Source organism: Macaca fascicularis, chromosome 1, assembly GCF_037993035.2.
Source record: "Macaca fascicularis isolate 582-1 chromosome 1, T2T-MFA8v1.1".
Lineage (NCBI taxonomy): Eukaryota > Metazoa > Chordata > Mammalia > Primates > Cercopithecidae > Macaca > Macaca fascicularis.
Window position 1 is genome coordinate 201,392,378 of NC_088375.1, and position 19,457 is coordinate 201,411,834.

Here is a 19,457-nt window from a genome sequence, read left to right on the forward strand (position 1 = left end):
AGCTGTCACTCCATGCTGTTCATTGTGAACTGTACTCTACCACCTAGCGCCAGTCCTGAATGCATTCCCACCAAGCCTTTCATAGCTAGACCTTCTTTCTGCCTAGAGTTTTATAATGTCTCAAGCTGCAAGACTTCACGGTGCACTGGATGTTGATGGTACAGTATGCAATGCACAGAGGCACTGTTTTGTCACGCCATGTTGTTGGGTGATCGTGATGTTTTAAGTATTTAACTACTAACATAATGGTTTGTTGCATATATTTAGGTATTTTATTTTGTCTTAATTACTTTTTGGATTTTGGGTTGAAGTACAACACAGTATAATTTTTTCCCACTTAAAATGATGGGATATAGACTCCTAGTTAATATCTTTACACAGAACATTTGATTTCCAGGAAAGGATTACTGACATTCAGCAGGAGACATCTGTACTTTCAAAAGGGTTATGTACTTGAATCCTTTCTAGTCAAAAAAGAAAAAGAAAAAAACCATAAAAGATGCATTTATAAAAAAAGATTTCATTGCAGCTTTATTTTAAATTGCAAAACTTTTGGAAACCTAAATGGTTAACAGAGTATCTGTTAAATACATTCTAGTAAATCTGTATGATTAAATCCTATGAAGTTATTTCAATCACATTTTTGAAGAAATTTAATTATATGGGAAATTCTTGCAATATAATAGTAAGTATGCAAAGATCAATGCAAAATATATAACATATAATGCAAGTTGTGTAAAACAAAAATATTTATATATGCAGAGAATAAACACTCCAAGAACGTACTGTAATTGGTTAACAGTCACTGTCTCTGAGAGGGCAATGGATGAGTTTGATTTCTTCCTACTGTTCCATAGAATAACTCAAATTTTCTTCAATGATAATGATTATATTTGTATTATTAAAGAACACTTTTTTAGGCTGGGCGCAGTGGCTCAAGCCTGTAATCCTAGCACTTTGGGAGGCCAAGATGGGCGGATCACGAGGTCAGGAGATCGAGACCATCCTGGCTAACACAGTGAAACTTCGTCTCTACTAAAAAAATACAAAAAACTAGCCGGGCGAGGTGGCGGCCGCCTGTAGTCCCAGCTACTCGGGAGGCTGAGGCAGGAGAATGGCGTGAGCCCGGGAGGCGGAGCTTGCAGTGAGCCGAGAGCCGGCCACTGCACTCCAGCCTGGGCGACAGAGCGAGACTCCGTCTCAAAAAAAAAAAAAAAAGAACACTTTTTTAATATAGCACGGATTGGGGTGATTGGAAATAGTAACGATAATAACAATAGCAGCGGCAGCAAGAGCAGCTAACACTTGTATAGCACTTGACTCTGTGCCAGTAATAAAAGCCAGGTTATGAACCCACACTGAACTTTGCCTCAGTAAAGAGCATCCTGCCTCTAGCATCATCCAGTCTCTGCCCATAGGGATGAATTCCAGTCTAGAAAATTTGTGAAGCCAGAAGTATCTGGTCAAAGATCAGAAGGGTCAGCTTGTTAGCTGACTTCAGTGGGTAATCGCAGAAGCCACGTACAGCATGTAGATGCTCAGTGGTGGGAAGAATACAGGGTTTGGGGGCCACCAGACCTGGATTCAAATCCTGCCTGTGCCACCTAATTCCTGTGTGACCTTGAGGAACTTACTTCACCTTTCTGAATCTCACTTGCTCACGAGTAGAGTAAGAGCACCTCACGGCGCAGTCAGATGTTGTGAGGGTTTGAGTGGCAGCCTATAAAACACCTAATATCCACGAGGCACTCAGAAAATGCTCCTCTCCCACCCTTCAGTGCTGGTGATGATGTCACTGACTTCTTAGATCTCCCCTCCTTTGTTATTATTGATTTCAATGAGGATGACAGAAGATAAGCAAAAAGGACTTGGCTAAACTTGCCCTGTTTGCAGATAAGTACTCATGAATATCTGTGTGTGAATAAATGAGGGATGAGAAAGTGAAGAATTGAACAAATGAATGACAGCATACCTGGAGAGTGATGATCTTACCCTGACTTGCCTGCTTTTATCTTTTCAGCTTATCCACTCACCAAATGCCCTCCTCCCACCATCCTCCCCAATGCCGAAGTCGTCACAGAGAATGAAGAATTTAACATAGGTACCACCTCCCAAGCCAGCAAGAACTGCGAGCCCAGGACTGGGGAAGGAAGGGAAGGTGGCGGTGGGAGATGTTGGGCCAGTGGACATTACTCCCTGCTCCTGTCTATGGAGAGAGAAACAGTAGGCCCTGTGCCAGCAGGTTCTGTCCACTGAGTTTGCACCCAAAATAAAATCAAAAGGGGAGCCAGGAAAACAGTTTTCTTCTGTGATTCAAGTCAGCATCTTTTTGAGAAATAAATCCATGCAAGACAGTATAAAATGTCCTGAAATGTGAAACATTCCGAGGCTCAGGCAAGGCTGAGCTGTGAGAGGGGAGCAGTTGTCTGGGTCATTTGATGGGAGCCGAGCTAGTTATTTAAGTCTGAACAGAACATGATCCTCCTCTGATTATCTCACCTGGAAGTGGGTTCAAGGTAATAATGGGTGCCCATCAGCCCTGACCAGACTTCTTAAGAGAGTCTACATGTTGGTCTTTCTTTGACAGGTGACATCGTACGCTACAGATGCCTCCCTGGCTTTACCTTAGTGGGGAATGAAATTCTGACCTGCAAACTTGGAACCTACCTGCAGTTTGAAGGCCCACCCCCAATATGTGAAGGTAATTGCATGGATCCGCATCTGTATGGGGCCTAGAAGTTCCTCCTAAACAAAGCCCTTGTTTTGTTCCTCTTTCTATTCCCAGTTCTTAGCTCAGTTACTGCCCCATAACATGAAAGTTCCCTTGGTAAATGTTGTCTGATGAATGAATGAGTGCATGAGGAATGAATGAGTGATCACTCTAGATAGGTTCTCTGCCCTCTTCTGATGTCTGAACCTGTGAATTGGCCACAGTGGCCACATCTATTTCCATCTGCTTTTTTTTCCTTTCCTGGAAATTTCTTGGAATTGCATACTGAGTACTGGAAGGAGGAAGTCCCTCCCTGGGCCCTTAGGGAAGGGTAGGCTCACACACCATCCCTGCTTTACTGATGCATGGATGCACTCAAGGCGCTGTGTGCCAAACCAGGCAACTGAGAGACCACAGCAGTCTTTATTCCAGTGTACTATGCCTTGACAGAAATGAATTCTCTTCAGCTAGTCACCCCAACTAAGATCAAAAAATAGTCTCCACTCATCAGGCATCTGACTTAAGGCAAGGTACCTGATTGTCCTGCCCTCAGTCTTCCCTTCTATAAACTGAGGATAATGATAGTACTTATGCCATGGGGGTATTAAATGGGTTAATAACATAAACCAGTTTAGGATGATGCCTGGCATGCAGTAATTGCTCCACGTCTGCTGTGAATATTATCACTAGTGCAACTACTGTTTCTAGAACTACTGCTACCTGCAAATATTCAGTAGCCTATGGGGAAACAAGTCAGCCTTTCCCTCACTTCTGGGAAAGCAAGAGTAGGAAGAACCTGCAATATGGACTGTCAGTGAGGAATAGCAGACCCGGTAGAGGCAGGAGGGGACCACGAGGCCTAAGAGAACTTAAGTATCACCACATCTCAGTGCCCTGTGCTGGTCATCGGATTAGTGAAATCAGGAGCATGTCAAAGCTAAGTGAGTTTCCTCCTAGAAGACATTTGTTTTCCTTCTCCCCTTAAAATTAAAAAGGAAGCTCTATTGGGAAAAGTCAGTGAGTACCTTTCAAAGCTACTCAGGCAGAAGCCTGGATGAGTCCTGTGAAATTCTGGGCCACAGCAAGACTCTGTCTAGGAGCCCAGTCCCAGTGCTGATTACCAAGCCTCACTTCTCTGAAGGCAGAGGTGAGATGGGTGGACAGCCCGTAGCAAAGTCTTCTACCCAAAATAGCATTACCTGAGATTGTAATCCAGGGATTAAATTTTGGCCTTGCAGTTCCAGAAACTCCCTTTTACCAGTGTCCCAGAGTCCAGCATACCCAGGAAGCCTGTCTAAAGGCACATCTACTGCAAAATACTGATTTCTCTGTGTGCAGTGATCGGAATACTTACAACTATTGTCAATGCACACCTTTGTACTGAAAGAACAATGTAATGAAGAAGCCGATTTAGTCCTCAGAACTTTGCTTTGGTGTCCGCAACCCAAGCAAATGGCGGTGGATGGTCCTGAAGTTGCTTTCATGCTGTGATGCTTGCCTGTGCTCCAGGACAGAGCACCTCCTCAGTGCTGGAGAAGGGCCTCTCTGAACCAGCAGCTTCCCACCCATTCATGGTGATGACAAAAAAACCAATCCTGCTCCTCCAGCTCCTCCTTTTCTAAGTTCCAAGCTCAATGTCTTCCTTAGAATGACATTTTTTTCTTTAGCTATATTAATCCTACTAATTAGGCCACAGCCAAGTTCTGGGACCTTTCTGTCCAAGATGCAGTTATCATCATTCCCTCTACAATTTATTGCAGCACTATGTTGCATGCTTTACATATATTATTTCATATTATATATATTTTTTGTTTGTTTTTGTTTGTTTGTTTTTTGTTTTTGAGATGGAGTCTCGCTCTGTCCAGGCTGGAGTGCAGTGGCACAATCTCGGCTCACTGCAACCTCCGCCTCCCGGGAAGCAGTTCTCCTGCCTCAGCCTCCCGAGTAGCTGGGACTATAGGCACGCACCACCACGCCCAGATAATTTTTGTGTTTTTAGTAGAGATGGGGTTTCACCATGTTGGCCAGGATGGTCTCGATTTCTTGACCTCATGATCCACCCGCCCCAGCCTCCCAAAGTGCTGGGACTACAGGCGTGAGCCTCTGCACCCAGCATATAATGTTTTATATAATGCTCACAACAGCCCTGTAAGCTCTGTGTTATCTCTGTGTTGGAGATGGAGAAGCCATCACACAGAGAGGAGATAACTTGTTCAAGACCACACCAGTAGTAAGCGGCAGAGATGGGCTATAAATCCAGGTGTATTTGACTCAAAATCCCATGTACTTACCTCTGCCCTATACAGCACCGTCTTTGTTCAAATAAAACCTATTTTATAGATTATCTCCTTTGGATCTGGGGAAGCATTACTGCTGTCTGTATGTATATTCCATCCTCCCCTACTCAAAACCAGGTAGTAGAACCCACAACTTAACTAGGAAGTGATTCCAACCAACTGGCGAAGCCCAAGTCCCAGAAAGACTGCAATATTGACACAGGATCTCAGGCCACCTCATGTCATGGAGCAGCACAGTGATGGATGTGGGATCTGACTTGAATGTGCTCAAATGCTGATTTTCTAATGGTTGTCTTTTGTACTGGGAAAAGCAAATGTGTTGGCCGTAGTTGCATCTCCACCCCCACATACTTGGTGTTTCTCTTTCTTTCTCCAAGTGCACTGCCCAACAAATGAGCTTCTGACAGACTCCACAGGCGTGATCCTGAGCCAGAGTTACCCTGGAAGCTATCCCCAGTTCCAGACCTGCTCTTGGCTGGTGAGAGTGGAGCCCGACTATAACATCTCCCTCACAGTGGAGTACTTCCTCAGCGAGAAGCAGTATGATGAGTTTGAGATTTTTGATGGTAAGTCGGTCACATGCTGCATAGTTCTCTGCTGCAAAAGACATGGACTTGCTCCAGAACCCAAGGAGTCTGTGCTGCAGTTTTCCTATCAGGGCCTGCCAGAAGCTCCACAGGATGTCTTTCCCTAACCACAGCAACCCCAAGGCCGTGGGACCTGAGGGGTGGCATGGCCCAAGCAGCAGAGCTGCTTGTACTGCAACTTGAATCTGTTACCGAACCTTTTCTTAACTCTAGCTCCCATTCAAAGCTGTTCCTGTTAATGTCAACAGATAAATGCGTCATACCAGTATTCCCAAGTGAAGAGTGTGCTTCCTCCAAAACCCAGAGATCTACCAAACTGCTGCTGCTTTGGCTTTAAGAGGGAAAACGTGCAATAATTTGCCCTTTAATTTGGAGGGCATGTCTCAGCATGCTTCAGACCACTGGACCCTAAAAATTCCACAGCAGAACTTTGTAGGATTTATCTCTTACCCTCTGGAGCACATGCATCTTGCAAAGGCATCTTGCCAAAGCACTAATTGTCCCTTCTCACTCCTCAGATCCGATTAATATCATGTCCTCAATAGAGTGAACCAATATGTTATATTCTGCAAGATGTCCAGATGGTCCACATCCCTTTATACTCTATTATGACAGAGAGCAGGAGAAATAACATAGCTCTGGGGGAAACCATGAATGTATACTGTTGTCTACCTCATGTGAATGCAAACTGCTTCTGATCCTCCTTTCTGAAGGGTATGAAAAAGACTACATGGCCAGATCAATAGCTACATTCTATGTAACCAAGGCTGTGTTAATCTGTTCTAATAAAGATATGCACCTCACAGCTGCTACAGTTGAGGCTCCTACTTTATTAAGTGTGTACTGTGAGACAGACCTGGTCCAGGACTCCATTTATTCTCAAAACAACCTCCATATACCCCTCCTCTGACAGAGTAGCTGTGATAATGCTTTGGACCCCCAGGTATCAGCATCAACTAACATCCTGTATCCAGAAGTCTTTGATATATCTGAACATTCCCTTGTCTATAATATTCTGTTTTCTGAGTACACAGTAGTAGGTGTTTGGGGGGAAGAACTGTAGGAACAACTGCTATATACAATTACTGTCATTGTGGAGGGTCTTTTTTCATAGGGACCCAGCCTCTTGGGAAATGAAACCTGGCTCAAGTCTGCAAACTGGGCAGAGGATTGCACCTTTCCGCTGGGGGCAGCTTTTCTCACCCTGCTCATAGATCTACTCACGATCTATTTTGTTCATCTAGTCATACTTGTTTTGGCTGCTCTTCTTGGCTTCCTATTTACTTTGCCCTTAGGAACATCATGTTCTATGAGCCATCTTTGTAGATCCCGTAGGCCAGGCTCTCCCAGCTGCCATTTCAGCCTTGCTTCCCATTTTAGTAATTACGCCAACGTTGCTGCTGACTGTTAAGTAATTCCACCTGGCTTCTGTATTCTAGGACCTTCTCATCCCCATTACTGCTAGGGAGCCCAGTGTCTCTTCCCATCAGTTTTCACCCACAGAGGATAGCCATTAGTTACTCAGGTTTTCAGCAATGCTGGTGCTCACCCCCTCCAGGAAGGCTGGAGCTCCTCACCTCCTGATTGCGTTCGTAAATGGAGTGTCTGCCAGGTCTTCCTGAGAACTATGGTCAGCTTTTACACGGCAGACCTAGCCCAGCATGCCACTTCTCCGAGCTTTTCCCTTCACAGTTTGCATGGCAGTTCTGGTGACTCTACTTTGTTTAATATGATCCATTACTTTTTCCAAGCTTCTAAGGGCTGTCTTAGTGGCATCGTAGAGCCATCACTCAGGGCCTTTTCCAGAGTGATAAATCCTGTGTCATGGATTATCCAGCTTTATATTCTGTGCCCCTTCAACCAGCCCCCTCAGGATGCAATCTCAGGCACTTAAGGTAGAACAAAAGAAGAGGGAGGTCTTTCTCAAAGAGCTTTCAAAAGCAGTATTAGGGAGCTCTGTTACTTACGACCCCGAGATATGACATTTTCCTCTAGCTTTATTACTATGTATGCATTCCATAAATATTTTTTTCTATATGGCAGGCACTGAGCTTTTTTGTTTTGTTTTGTTTTTGTTTTTGTTTTTGTTTTTGTTTTGAGACTGAGTCTTGCTCTGTCACCCAGGCTGGAGTGCAGTGGTGCGATCTTGGCTCACCGCCACCTGGGTTCGAACGATTCTTGTGCCTTAGCCTCCCCAGTAGCTGGGACTACAGGTACGCACCACCATGACCAGATAATTTTTGTATTTTTTTAAAGTAGAGATGGGGTCTTGCTATGTTGCCTAAGCTGGTCTCAAATTCCTGGGCTCAAGTGATCCACCTGCCTCAGCTTCCCAAAGTGCTGGGATTACAGGCATGCGCTTAAATATGCACAAGAGAAGTAGGGTGGCCAAGTGGAAAAGTTCCCGGTTTGAAAACCAGCTCTTCCACTAACCAGCTAGTTGACCTTGGTCAAATCTCAAAATGCAAATCAATTTCTTCTTACCTGCCAGCTCCTATAGGTAGGCAGGGACTTCCTAGAGTACTGCTTTAGAGCTGGGCTCAGGAGAAAAGAGCACCTTGAGCAATGCCTGTGGGTGCAGAGAGAGGAGTGCAAGTACAAATGATTTTGCTGACTCTGAACAAGTCACCCCACCTTCTGAGCCCTGAGGTTTTCCCTGGAGGCTCCCTGTGATGACTCCCATGGTCTGTAATCCTGCGTCCTTCTCACCCCAGGTCCATCAGGACAGAGTCCTCTGCTGAAAGCCCTCAGTGGGAATTACTCAGCTCCCCTGATTGTCACCAGCTCAAGCAACTCTGTGTACCTGCGCTGGTCATCTGATCACGCCTACAATCGGAAGGGCTTTAAGATTCGCTATTCAGGTGAGTTAAAAAAAACATACAAATAAGCCACAGGCCCTCTCCTCATCGAAGCCGCAAGCTCCTCTGTGGAGACTGGGCAGCCATTCCCCTCCTCTAAATCTGCCTCACCTGAAGCTAAGTGGTCTTTGCCATTCCCCTACCTCCTATTTTTCTATTCCATTCCCCTCTTTGAACCTCTTCCCTCTTTTCTTCTCATACAGCCAGGCTGTGTCTTCAGGATAAGTTTAACTATTTTATATGATCTGATAGTACCTAACAGTGATCCTGTCCCTTTAAGAAAGTTAGGAAATGCTAATAAAAGTTTCTTAAAACTAAAAAGCCCTAAGGCATGGATCTCTGACGGGCAGATGTTAAGCAGGCAGCAAAGGATGGGCTATATTTCAAGGCCAGGTGCCTTTCTTCTGCTCAGGAAGCCGTATCTTATAAACAGAGTCAGATCAAAAGGCCAAAGACTGACCCAGGCAACAATCTATAAGGACCAAAAAAAATATTCCTGGGAATATAATGAGATGGAGAAATTTGAATTTATCTGATCTCACATCATGAGAATTACTGTCTGTGGTTAGAAGAAAACTTCACAAGCTGCTTGATGGCCACTTTGAAGGCAGGTGGGTTCAGTGAACTGCTGACTGGGCTCTACAAGCTTGGAGGCAGAAATGAATTACTTAAGACCATGCGGGGTTCCATCATGCACCAGTTCCCTTTCAGCACTCTTTCCCCTGGCTACCTTTGGCCTACATTCCAGGCAAATGATGGACAAATTTCTAATGAATATTGGTTGGGGGCCAGGTGCGGTGGCTCACACCTGTAATCTCAGCACTTTGGGAGGCCAAGATGGGAGGATCACCTGAGGTCAGGAGTTTGAGACCAGCCTGACCAACATAGTGAAACCCTGTCTCTACTAAAAATACAAAAATTAGCCAGGCGTGGTGGCGTGCAACTGTAATTTCAGCTGCTTGGGAGGCTGAGGCAGGAGAATCGCTTGAACCTGGGCGGTGGAGGTTGCAGTGAGCCAAGATCGTGCTACTGTACTCCAGCCTGGGCAACAACAGTGAAACTCTGTCTCAAAAAAAAAAAAAAATCTTGGTTGGAAGGAATGTCAAATTCAGTACCTGAAGTCCCACTTGCCACAGTCCATCTCTTCTCATGGGTCTCCTACTTGCAAGACCAGCCCATACTCAGCGGGTGAACAGTCTTAAAGAATTCCTGGGTGTAGCTTTCAGGGAAGAGCCAACCAGAGGAAGCTGAGGGCTCCTGGGAGGAGGTGGGTCTTGACTGTCTCAGAGCCTACATCCTCTGCAAAATCCATTCAACCTCTCCTTTCCCTGGTGCACGCAGAGGAAGGGAGGGTCTGGGAGGCTGCAATGACTGAGTGCCCCAATGTCAGTGACCAGCTCTCTCACCCACTAGCTGTGAGATTATTAAGCAAGGCACTTCAGGCCTCAGTGTCCACATGTTGAAAAAGACACTTTAAGGTACCTCTTAGGGGTGACTCAGGCTGAGTTCCTGGCAGCTGCTCACTCAAACAGGAAATACAGCAGTTTGGTAGCATTTCACTCTACCGGTTGCTAATTAAGAACTGAACACTATTAAGGAGTTACCCTTTCCTTGATGTTCTAAAGACTAACATGTTTGGGGATAATGAGTCAGTTGTAATAACAATACATATGCCACGTAGAAAGTGAATTAATTACATGGCGCAACAATTAGTACTTAATAATTCAGATAGAGTAGATGAGTGTAATTTGCACCTGTGTCTGTCACTGTGACTAAGTATATTTTACAACCGAGATTCTTGTTCCTGAGGGAGGTAACCATGTGGATATGGCGCACATAGGACACAGGGGTCAAAGCAGGAGTAGGGAAACAAATCCAGCTTGGAAGACAGCTATTTAAAACACCAATTTAACTGGTAGAGGGATGTGATCACCAAAAAAGAGGCTGTAAGGGCCCTACACCCAAATCCTGCCTTATCCATCTCTGCCTGGAAGACCCCACCAGGGACTCCTAGGGCAAACAAAGAGAATTATCTGCCTGCTCCTTTGGTCATCCCTCTTTGCTGGCCTCACAGAACTCCCCCTGAGGATCCCTGGCAGGCTTTATAATGTGAGTCCTTTCAGGCTGGGATTTTTTGTTTTGCTTTTATGTTTGTTTGTTTGTTTTTTGAGACGGAGTCTCACTCTGTCACCCAGGCTGGAATGCAGTGGCATGAGCTCGTCTCCCTGCAGCCTCCACCTCCTGGGTTCAAGCGATTCTCCTGCCTCAGCCTCCCGAGTTGCTGGGATTACAGGCATGCACCACCACTCCTGGCCAATTTTGTATTGTTATTAGAGATGAGGTTTCACCATTTTGGCCAGGTTGGTCTTGAACTCCTGGCCTCAAGTGATCCACTGGCCTTGGCCTCCCAAGGCCAAGGATTACTGGCGTGAGCCACTGCGCCCGGCCCAGGCTGGGATTTTGGTCTGTTTTCTTCATTGTTGTATTGCAAGCACTTAGACCAACACCTGGAAGATAATAGATACTTGATATCTATTTGTTGAATAAATGAATGAAACAAGCTGAAGTCCTATGTGGAGGGGAAATGAGCACTGTAGGGAAATGTGTGTCCCGGGTTGCCACAGGTCCGTCTCAGCGCATTCCCCCACACAGCACGAAGAAGGACAATGACCATTTATTGAGCATTGAACAGTGAGTGCCCCATGCTGTGCTGGGGGCTTTATGTACACAGTCTATATTTACAGTTTAAACTGACCAAAAGTCTGTGAGGTAGGTATTACCAGTCCCAATTTACAGGTGAGGAAATTAGAGCCGAAATGATTTGTCCCACATTACAGAAACTGGTCAGACCAGAAATGGGACTGGGGCCCAGGCCTGACTAAGGTCAAAGTCCACACCCCTGCAGTCGGCAGCTTTCTGGAACCAACCCCACTGGGTTCTACTTTCTAAGTCTGTTTGGAAGCTGAAGGGATTTGAGAGCCTGAACTTAGCCATACAACCAGATCTACCTTTGGACCGCAAAAGGGACCCAGTGCTTCATGAAGCTGTTTTTTTGTTTTGTTTTGTTTTGTTTTGTTTTGTTTTTTAAATTTTGTTTCGGCTTTACCAACCTGACTCGGTGTTTTTCAATATCCACCATTCAGACCTTCCTCAGTAGCAGAGGATGTGGCAATGGCAAAGACAAGGGGATGGGGAAGAAGAAAGGGAAAGGGGCCTGCATAAAAGACCATGTCTGGGCCGGGCGCGGTGGCTCAAGCCTGTAATCCCAGCACTTTGGGAGGCCGAGACGGGCGGATCACAAGGTCAGGAGATCGAGACCATCCTGGCTAACATGGTGAAACCCCGTCTCTACTAAAAATACAAAAAACTAGCCGGGCGAGGTGGCAGGCGCCTGTAGTCCCAGCTACTCCGGAGGCTGAGGCAGGAGAATGGCGTGAACCCGGGAGGCGGAGCTTGCAGTGAGCTGAGACCCGGCCACTGCACTCCAGCCTGGGCGACAGAGCGAGACTCCGTCTCAAAAAAAAAAAAGACCATGTCTGTCTTCCTGCTGGTACCAGTTCCCTGAACCTCATCTTGTTGTTCAGCCCCTTACTGCAGCCTGCCCAGGGCTCCACTCCATGGCTTCATCCTGGGCCAGACCAGCACCCAGCCCGGGGGCTCCATCCACTTTGGCTGCAATGCCGGCTACCGCCTGGTGGGACACAGCATGGCCATCTGTACCCGGCACCCCCAGGGCTACCACCTGTGGAGCGAAGCCATCCCTCTCTGTCAAGGTGAGAAGCAGGTGGAAAGCGGGTCACAAGGTAGCTCAGATCCAACTCACATCTTGGGTTTGTCCCAGGACTAGTCATTTCCAAATGTGGGTTTCCTCTTTGATAATTATTTCATTCTTTCCACTAGCATTTACTGAAGATCTGTAGCGCACAGCAATCTCAGTGTTTTGAGATCCATGGGGGAGATGCGTATGTGAGCACATCAATGCAAAGTGGCAGAGGAAGGAAGTGTTGTGTCAGGAGCATAATCAGTGTTGTGGGAGCCCAGAGGATCTGCTTTCTCCTGGCCAGCTGGGGAGGGTTCCCAGCAGAGGGGATGCTTGGACTCGGGTTCCTAGAGCAAGTGGTTGATCAAACACTTGAAATGTGTCAGTCAGTTTGCATGCATTACCTTTTATGATTTATGAGTTTTTTCCTTTAAAGTCATATACATTTAAACTAAAAATCTGAAGAAGAAAAAAAAAACGGTAGATAATGCAAAAGAAAAAAGTGAAAATGAATGATAAACCTGAGATCACCACTGTTAACATTTCAGCGCATTTCCTTTTGTCTTTTATGTATTGATTATAAAAATAGGATCATCCATGTACAAAGCTCTTACAGATTTTGTTTCCCATAATGCTGCGCAACCATTGAAAATCATGGTGAGGAAGTATATTTAACTATATACTACTTTTTGAGATGGAATCTTGCTCTGTCGCCCAGGCTGGAGTCCAGTGGCATGATCTCAGCTCACTGCAATCTCTGCATCCCATGTTCAAGCAATTCTCCTGTTTCAGCCTCCCGAGTAGCTGGGATTACAAGCACCCGCCACCATACCTGGCTAATTTTTGTATTTTTAGTAGAGACGGGGTTTCACTATATTGATCAGGCTGGTCTCAAACTCCTGACCTCAGGTGATCCACCTGCCTCGGCCTCCCAGAGTGCGGTGATTACAGGCGTGAGCCACCGCGCCTGGCCTCTATTGTTAACATTGTACTTCCTCATCATTATTTTCAATAGTTGCACAGCATTATGAGAAAACTGTCATTCATTTAAGTATCATTCTGTTGTTGGTCATTTGGATTTCTATATTCTTTGTGACTATAAACTTAGAATTCCATCTTTATGAATATTACATATTTCCTTAAAGCAAATTCCCAGAAATGAGATTGTTGCATCATTGTGTATGCAATTGACAGCTGTCGATACTGACTGCTGTATCGCAGCAGAAAATTTGTTTTCTGAAAATTTGTCCTCATGTATAGCAGCATGTAAGAGCTGTCTTTTCTCCCACGGTCTCAATGTTATGCACTGCATTTAAAAAAAGAAGAAAACATTGCCAACTACATAGATGAAAACAGGAAATCGCATTGCTACTTGATTTTTCCTTTGGTTCCCAGTAGTGGTGAAGTGCTTTTTAATGACATCTCTCATCTCTAATCCTCACAACCTTCTCGCCTGTGCCTGTGTTTCCTCAAATAACAAAAACAATGTGCTATTAATAATCTACTCCTAAGCAAAGGTCACAGTGAACTGGCTGTCCACAAATGGCAAATGGCATTTGGCTTTGGTCTCTGCATCTCTGACTGCATTAACACGGACAAGTCTTTTTTCCAGAGCACCAGTTGGAACCTACCAAGTCTCTCATTTCTGTTACCTTACATCACCACCCAAAATTAGGCCTCCCCCAGGCTTCAGCTGACCCATCCCCATACTACTGTGCATGTCTTCTCCTGTCTCCACCCTGTGCCTCCCACTGACGCCCTTCCTCTGAGCCTCCCACTGCGTTCTCTGGAATCCTAGTTCCATGGCCAGCAAGCATACATGCTCTGTCCCTACCCAGCTGGCTGTCTTCACTTCCTCCCTCCATGGAGACCATGGCTGTCCTCTGAGAGCACATATACTGTGGCCCTTTCAAGTGGAGTGTTAATCCGCCTCCACCCACCTCCTACTTCCCTCAGAATTCTGCGCCAGGAAGGGCCTGGCATTCTTCCACTTCTCTACTGCTGCTTCCAACGCATGATTTTTTCACTCCTCCTTTAGAGACTCTATGCCTCCTAATGCCTTCTCTCTCCTTCTCCAGCCCATTCTCTCACTCCGTGTCTCTCTCCCTCAGAGATCTCATTCCACCACAAGCCTCAAATACTTTGTGATTATATCCCCTCCCCTCCTACTCACAGGAAATGTCCCTCTTACCACCTGGTTTGGGGGACTGCATTTTGGCATGGAGATCATGAGACACAGGCTTTTAGTATCTCAGGCTGGAGTATTATCTTCTGTCCCCTTAGTTATCTACAAGAGCAAGGCCAAGCCAGGGACCGTGAGAGGTGGCTGCTGCCCACTTCCTTCACTGCCCTCCCTGGGTTGACTCTCCATACAAGACACCAGTGGAGATCCAAGTATTTCTTCCCAAAGGATTCAAGGAAGCTGGGCACGTAGTTGATCAGATATGACAGCTTGGCTAACCTAGTTCCACTGAAGGAGCTCACAGCCTTTCTGTTTAGTCATTAAGAGTGTCATGTTTAAACACTCTCTCATTTCTCATTCCTTCTGTGTTCCTGATCCTCCTCTTCTGGAGAGTCCCACGCCTAGACCCTTCTTCCATCTTGGTATTCCAACTTCTCTCCCTCTGAACAGTCTACCCTCCCCCATTCATAATGGAGCCCCAGCCTGATGCCTCCTATTGGTTCTGGAAATTGTTATAGCATCAAGCATCTTGTTAGGCGATCTCAATGGGACTCTGCCCAAGCTTATTCTGGCTCTGAACAAAAAAGTTCTGAGCTCTAGACTAGTTGTCAGAGGGGATAGTGGATGGAGGCAGTAGTGGGTACTTTGGTAGATCAATCTTTCCATCTGTAATACCCCCTGAGCTATCAAAGGGCAAGGATGATTTATAAGTATTACTTTCTTTCAAAGACCAAACAGTCTACTCTTGCCTAAGTAATTCCTATTCCTCCTATAAACATAATGTCGACCCTACTCCTTATAAAATAATAACCCTGGCCATGTTGCTGCAGACATTTCTCCCCTGAGTTGTCCCTTTGAGATTCCTTTTCTTTGTATTTGTGAGTTAGTTCTGTCATTTTTTGTATCCCATATCTTGTCCTTTCTTGGTTTTCACCCTCTTTTTCATGGGGTATATATATCCTTAAGTAAATTCTTAAGAAAGGGTTCATGAGGGGTACACTTTCTGAGACTGTACACGTCTGAAAGTGTCTTTTTGCCTTCACACATGCTTGGTCAGTTGACTAGGTAAAATTCTAGTTTACAAATCATTTTCTTCAGAAGTTTAAAGCTTTGTTCCATTATCTTTGAACACTCAGTGTTGTTGATGGGAAGTCTTATGCCAGTTTGATTCTCATTCCTTCACAGTTATGTCTTTTTTTCCTCTCTTTCTAGGAACTTGGAGGAATGCCTATGTGTCTCTGGACTTCTTAGATACACAAAATTCCATGATGGTGAATCTATGAGTGATTCTTTTTGCATTCCTTTGGCTCCCTTTCCATCTGAAGACTTGTGTCTCTCTTCAGCTCTGAGAAATTTTCATCTATGATAATTCCGTCCCTTCCACTTTTTGTGATCTCTCTTTTTGGAGCTCTGAACAGTTGGATGCTGGACCTCCTATATTGAGGATTGATCTTCTGTGTTTTCAGTCCTTTTATCTCATTTTTGGTCTCTTTTTTTAATATATTCTGAGAAATTTACTTTTAATCTCCAATCCTTTAATGCTTATTTGGGCAATCACATTTTTCATTTCAAAGAACTTTTCCTTGTTTTTTGTTTTGTTTTGTTTTGTTTTGTTTTTTCCTTCAGAGCACACTGATTTTATTTTATGAGTACCACATGTCACCTTGACTTTATCAGGATACTACTGATCAAAAGTTTAAAGATTACATATCTTCCGTTTCCTGAATTAACTCTGTTTCCTAAGGGGACGTTTATTTTAAACCTTATCTTGGTTTGTCTTGTTCACACTGCTGATTTTCTTCATATGTATGATCCTTGATTGTATTTTAAAAATAAGGGCCAGGTTGATTTTTTCAGATAGGAGATGTGGATTACCTTTGTTGTTTTTATATACAGATATCTTGGTCCACTAAGTCTCTCCTATCAATGAGAAGTTGAGTTGAGTATGTGGCAGACCTGAGTAGGCAATGGGACAGCCTTTAGGCCAAAAGACCATAAATCCTATAATTAAAAGAGCTTTCCTCGGGGATGCCAACTCCCACCATAGCAGCCCTAATTCATTCTAAGGGAGTTCCCCTTCAGTGGAAAAGAAAATTCTCTCTTTTGTTTGGAGAGTAAATACTTGAATGTCTCTACACCATGTTTGTGGGAACAGATGGCGGAGAACTGGTTTCACCCTGAGGCTCCCTCCCATATATTTTGAGCTACAGCTTCTTTGCGCTTCTATCTTTATTCCTTTCTTCCAAACAAATGAACAAAACAACAACAACAAAAAAAAAAAACCACTCCTCTGATGATGATCCTCCCATTTTCTTTTTTATTATGAGACTTTACCTTTTTATTAGTTTTTACTACAGTTTTATTGGGACCTTGAGAGGGGAGGAAGGATAAAAATAGTTTTTTAGAATACCATCTTAAACCAGAAATGCTCATGACATTGTTTTCCTTTTGCTAGCTCTTTCCTGTGGGCTTCCTGAGGCCCCCAAGAATGGACTGGTGTTTGGCAAGGAGTACACAGTGGGAACCAAAGCCGTGTACAGCTGCAGTGAAGGCTACCACCTCCAGGCAGGCGCTGAGGCCGCTGCAGAGTGTCTGGACACAGGCCTATGGAGCAACCACAATGTCCCCCCACAGTGTATCCGTGAGTCCTTGGGCAATGGAGGCGGGTGTAAGGAAGGGCTAGATGGGCAGCTGGAAAGATTCCTACAAGGAGCAAGCTAAAAGCACAATAATGAGGAAAAAGAAAAAAAAAAAAAAAACATGGGCATGGAGGCTGGGGGATTTCAGAAGAGGAGGCAGTTGCTGAAACTGCTCTCAGCATTGATGACCATTGTGCCCTAAGATGTTTCCACAAACCACCATGGAACTTAGGAATGGCCTGGTCCACTCCCTTTTAGATGGAAAACCTGTCAGAAAGTTTGCATGAGTGTCCCTTAATTCCAAAGCTCTAAAACAACAACTTTTAGGCCAGATCACAAAATGGTGACCTCCTCAGCTATGTCTGGTCCAAAGACAGAGGTTTTTGTTTTGTTTGGTTTTTTGGCCTACACAGTGCTTTTAAACAGATTTTGAATTACTCCACGATCTTTTAAAATCAAGAAATTTTCATTAAAATCCAGATTTCTGTCTTCTCTTGAAAAATGAAAATCTAACCAAATGTAACTCGAACATTCAATAATCAACCATGACTGAGTACTATTTCTGTTTTTTAATTTTTAATTTTTTGGCAGAACTGTACTTCCCAGTTAGCCACATCCCCCACTCAACCCACTCTGTTCATTTACCAAACCTGCCTGAGAACTGAAGATTCCTGGATTCTTCATTATTGCATTAAGGTCTCCAAGTCCCTTGATCTGGGGTCTTGCAAGGTCTTCCACAATTAATCAAGTAATTAATCCTCCTCTTTGTTCCTCATTTCCCCCAGCTGTGACCTGTCCTGATGTCAGTAGCATCAGCGTGGAGCATGGCCGATGGAGGCTTATCTTTGAGACACAGTATCAGTTCCAGGCTCAGCTGATGCTCATCTGTGACCCTGGCTACTACTATACTGGCCAAAGGGTCATCCGCTGTCAGGCCAATGGCAAATGGAGTCTCGGGGACTCTACGCCCACCTGCCGAAGTAAGCCCAGGAAGAGAGGGTGGGCAAGTTTGGCAGAGTCCCTCCTACCTAAGCTGTCTCATGCATGAGGTGAACTGGGGTGGGGGAAAAGGGGGTATCACCAGGGATTGCAGTGTACTGCTTTTTAGACTCTCATCTAGTAGAATCAGGAGCTGGGAAAATGCTTACTCCTTTACTCCTTTATGGAAGTATTTCTTAGCATCTTCTCATCTTATCAAAAGCTGCCTTTCTCCAGATGAGCATCCACTAATTCATTTCTTTAATATTCATTAGGCTCTTACTATATGCCAGACACTGTAGAGGTATGAAGATAAAAGGTTTTGGTTTCTGCCCACATGGACTTTATACTCTACCGGAGAGGCAGACACATAAAGAAGCAATGATAATGTGGTGTGATAAGACCTCAAATGGGAGTGTATATAGGAGGAATGAGGGTAACACAGGAGACTGGTCACCTAAACCTGCCTGCCTTCTCCATTGTCAGTTGTTTTTCTTCGGTCCTTTAATACAGTTTCAAAGGTCAGAATCTATGGGAAGACACTCTGAGACAGGCTTATTAGGGGGTGCTCTTGAGAACACCACCTACAGAAGGGAAAGGAAAGGAGGGAAGGAAGCAGGACTGGGCAGAAGGAGAATTGAGCTCTGATGCAGTATTCATGAAAGCCTCAGCTCACCCCCCCCCCCCGGGAGCTCTGCAGCTGGGATGACCCCTCAGAATTGTTACAAGTTGGAGCAAGGGAACTGTTATACTGCCACACTGACCAGCCACTGGATGCAGGCTGGCCTAGGAAAGGGACATGACCTTCCTAGGTGGGTGGACTCTTCAACCACAGCAATCTGAAAAGGGCTGCCAGCCAAGGGTTGTTTGCCAGCAGCTGGGGAAATAAGTCCCTCAGTCCTAAAAGGGGCTCTGAGTGGCTCACCGCAGCATGCACTACAACAGGGACATGCTCATATGTGACCAATGCAGATGTCATAGAGGAAGCAAGTGATTATAAAGAGGTAGAAGGAAGTGGTCAGTGAGAAGTGGGAGTTTGAGACTGAGAGGAAGGAGGAATGGTATCTTCCAATGCCTGTGATCCAGGTTGGGCATAGATCCCAGCATTTGAGAGGCTGAAGTGGGTGGATCACTTGAGGTCAGGAGTTTGAGACCAGCCTGACTGGCATGGTGAAACCCTGTCTCTACTAAAAAAAAAAAAAAAAAAAAATTAGCCAGCATGGTGGTGCCCACCTGTAATCCCAGCTACTTGGGAGGCTGAGGCAAAAGAATTGTTTGAACCTAGGAGGCAGATGTTGCAGGGAGCCGAGACTGTGCCACTGCCTGGACTACAGTACAAGACTCCATTTCAAAAAAAAACAAAAAAAGCCAATGTCTGTGATTCAAGACACTGTTGTCTTTACACGCTGTGGTGCAGACCACACAGTGGGATGTAACCACATGTGT

The 19,457-nt window shown here is 45.0% G+C and overlaps 1 protein-coding gene across 13 annotated transcripts in view; it reads left to right on the top strand.

Annotated features, from left to right (window-relative positions):
- Positions 1–19,457, top strand: part of CSMD2 (CUB and Sushi multiple domains 2) — a 650,869-nt gene that overhangs the window by 572,157 nt on the left and 59,255 nt on the right. For all 13 annotated transcript variants that reach the window (XM_045375140.3, XM_045375143.3, XM_045375139.3 and 10 more), the window contains 7 exons: positions 2,021–2,101; positions 2,588–2,701; positions 5,385–5,573; positions 8,309–8,455; positions 12,037–12,225; positions 16,850–17,035; positions 17,819–18,013. In XM_045375140.3, coding sequence (XP_045231075.2) covers positions 2,021–2,101; positions 2,588–2,701; positions 5,385–5,573; positions 8,309–8,455; positions 12,037–12,225; positions 16,850–17,035; positions 17,819–18,013 — 1,101 coding nt within the window. The remainder of the gene's footprint in view (positions 1–2,020; positions 2,102–2,587; positions 2,702–5,384; positions 5,574–8,308; positions 8,456–12,036; positions 12,226–16,849; positions 17,036–17,818; positions 18,014–19,457) is intronic.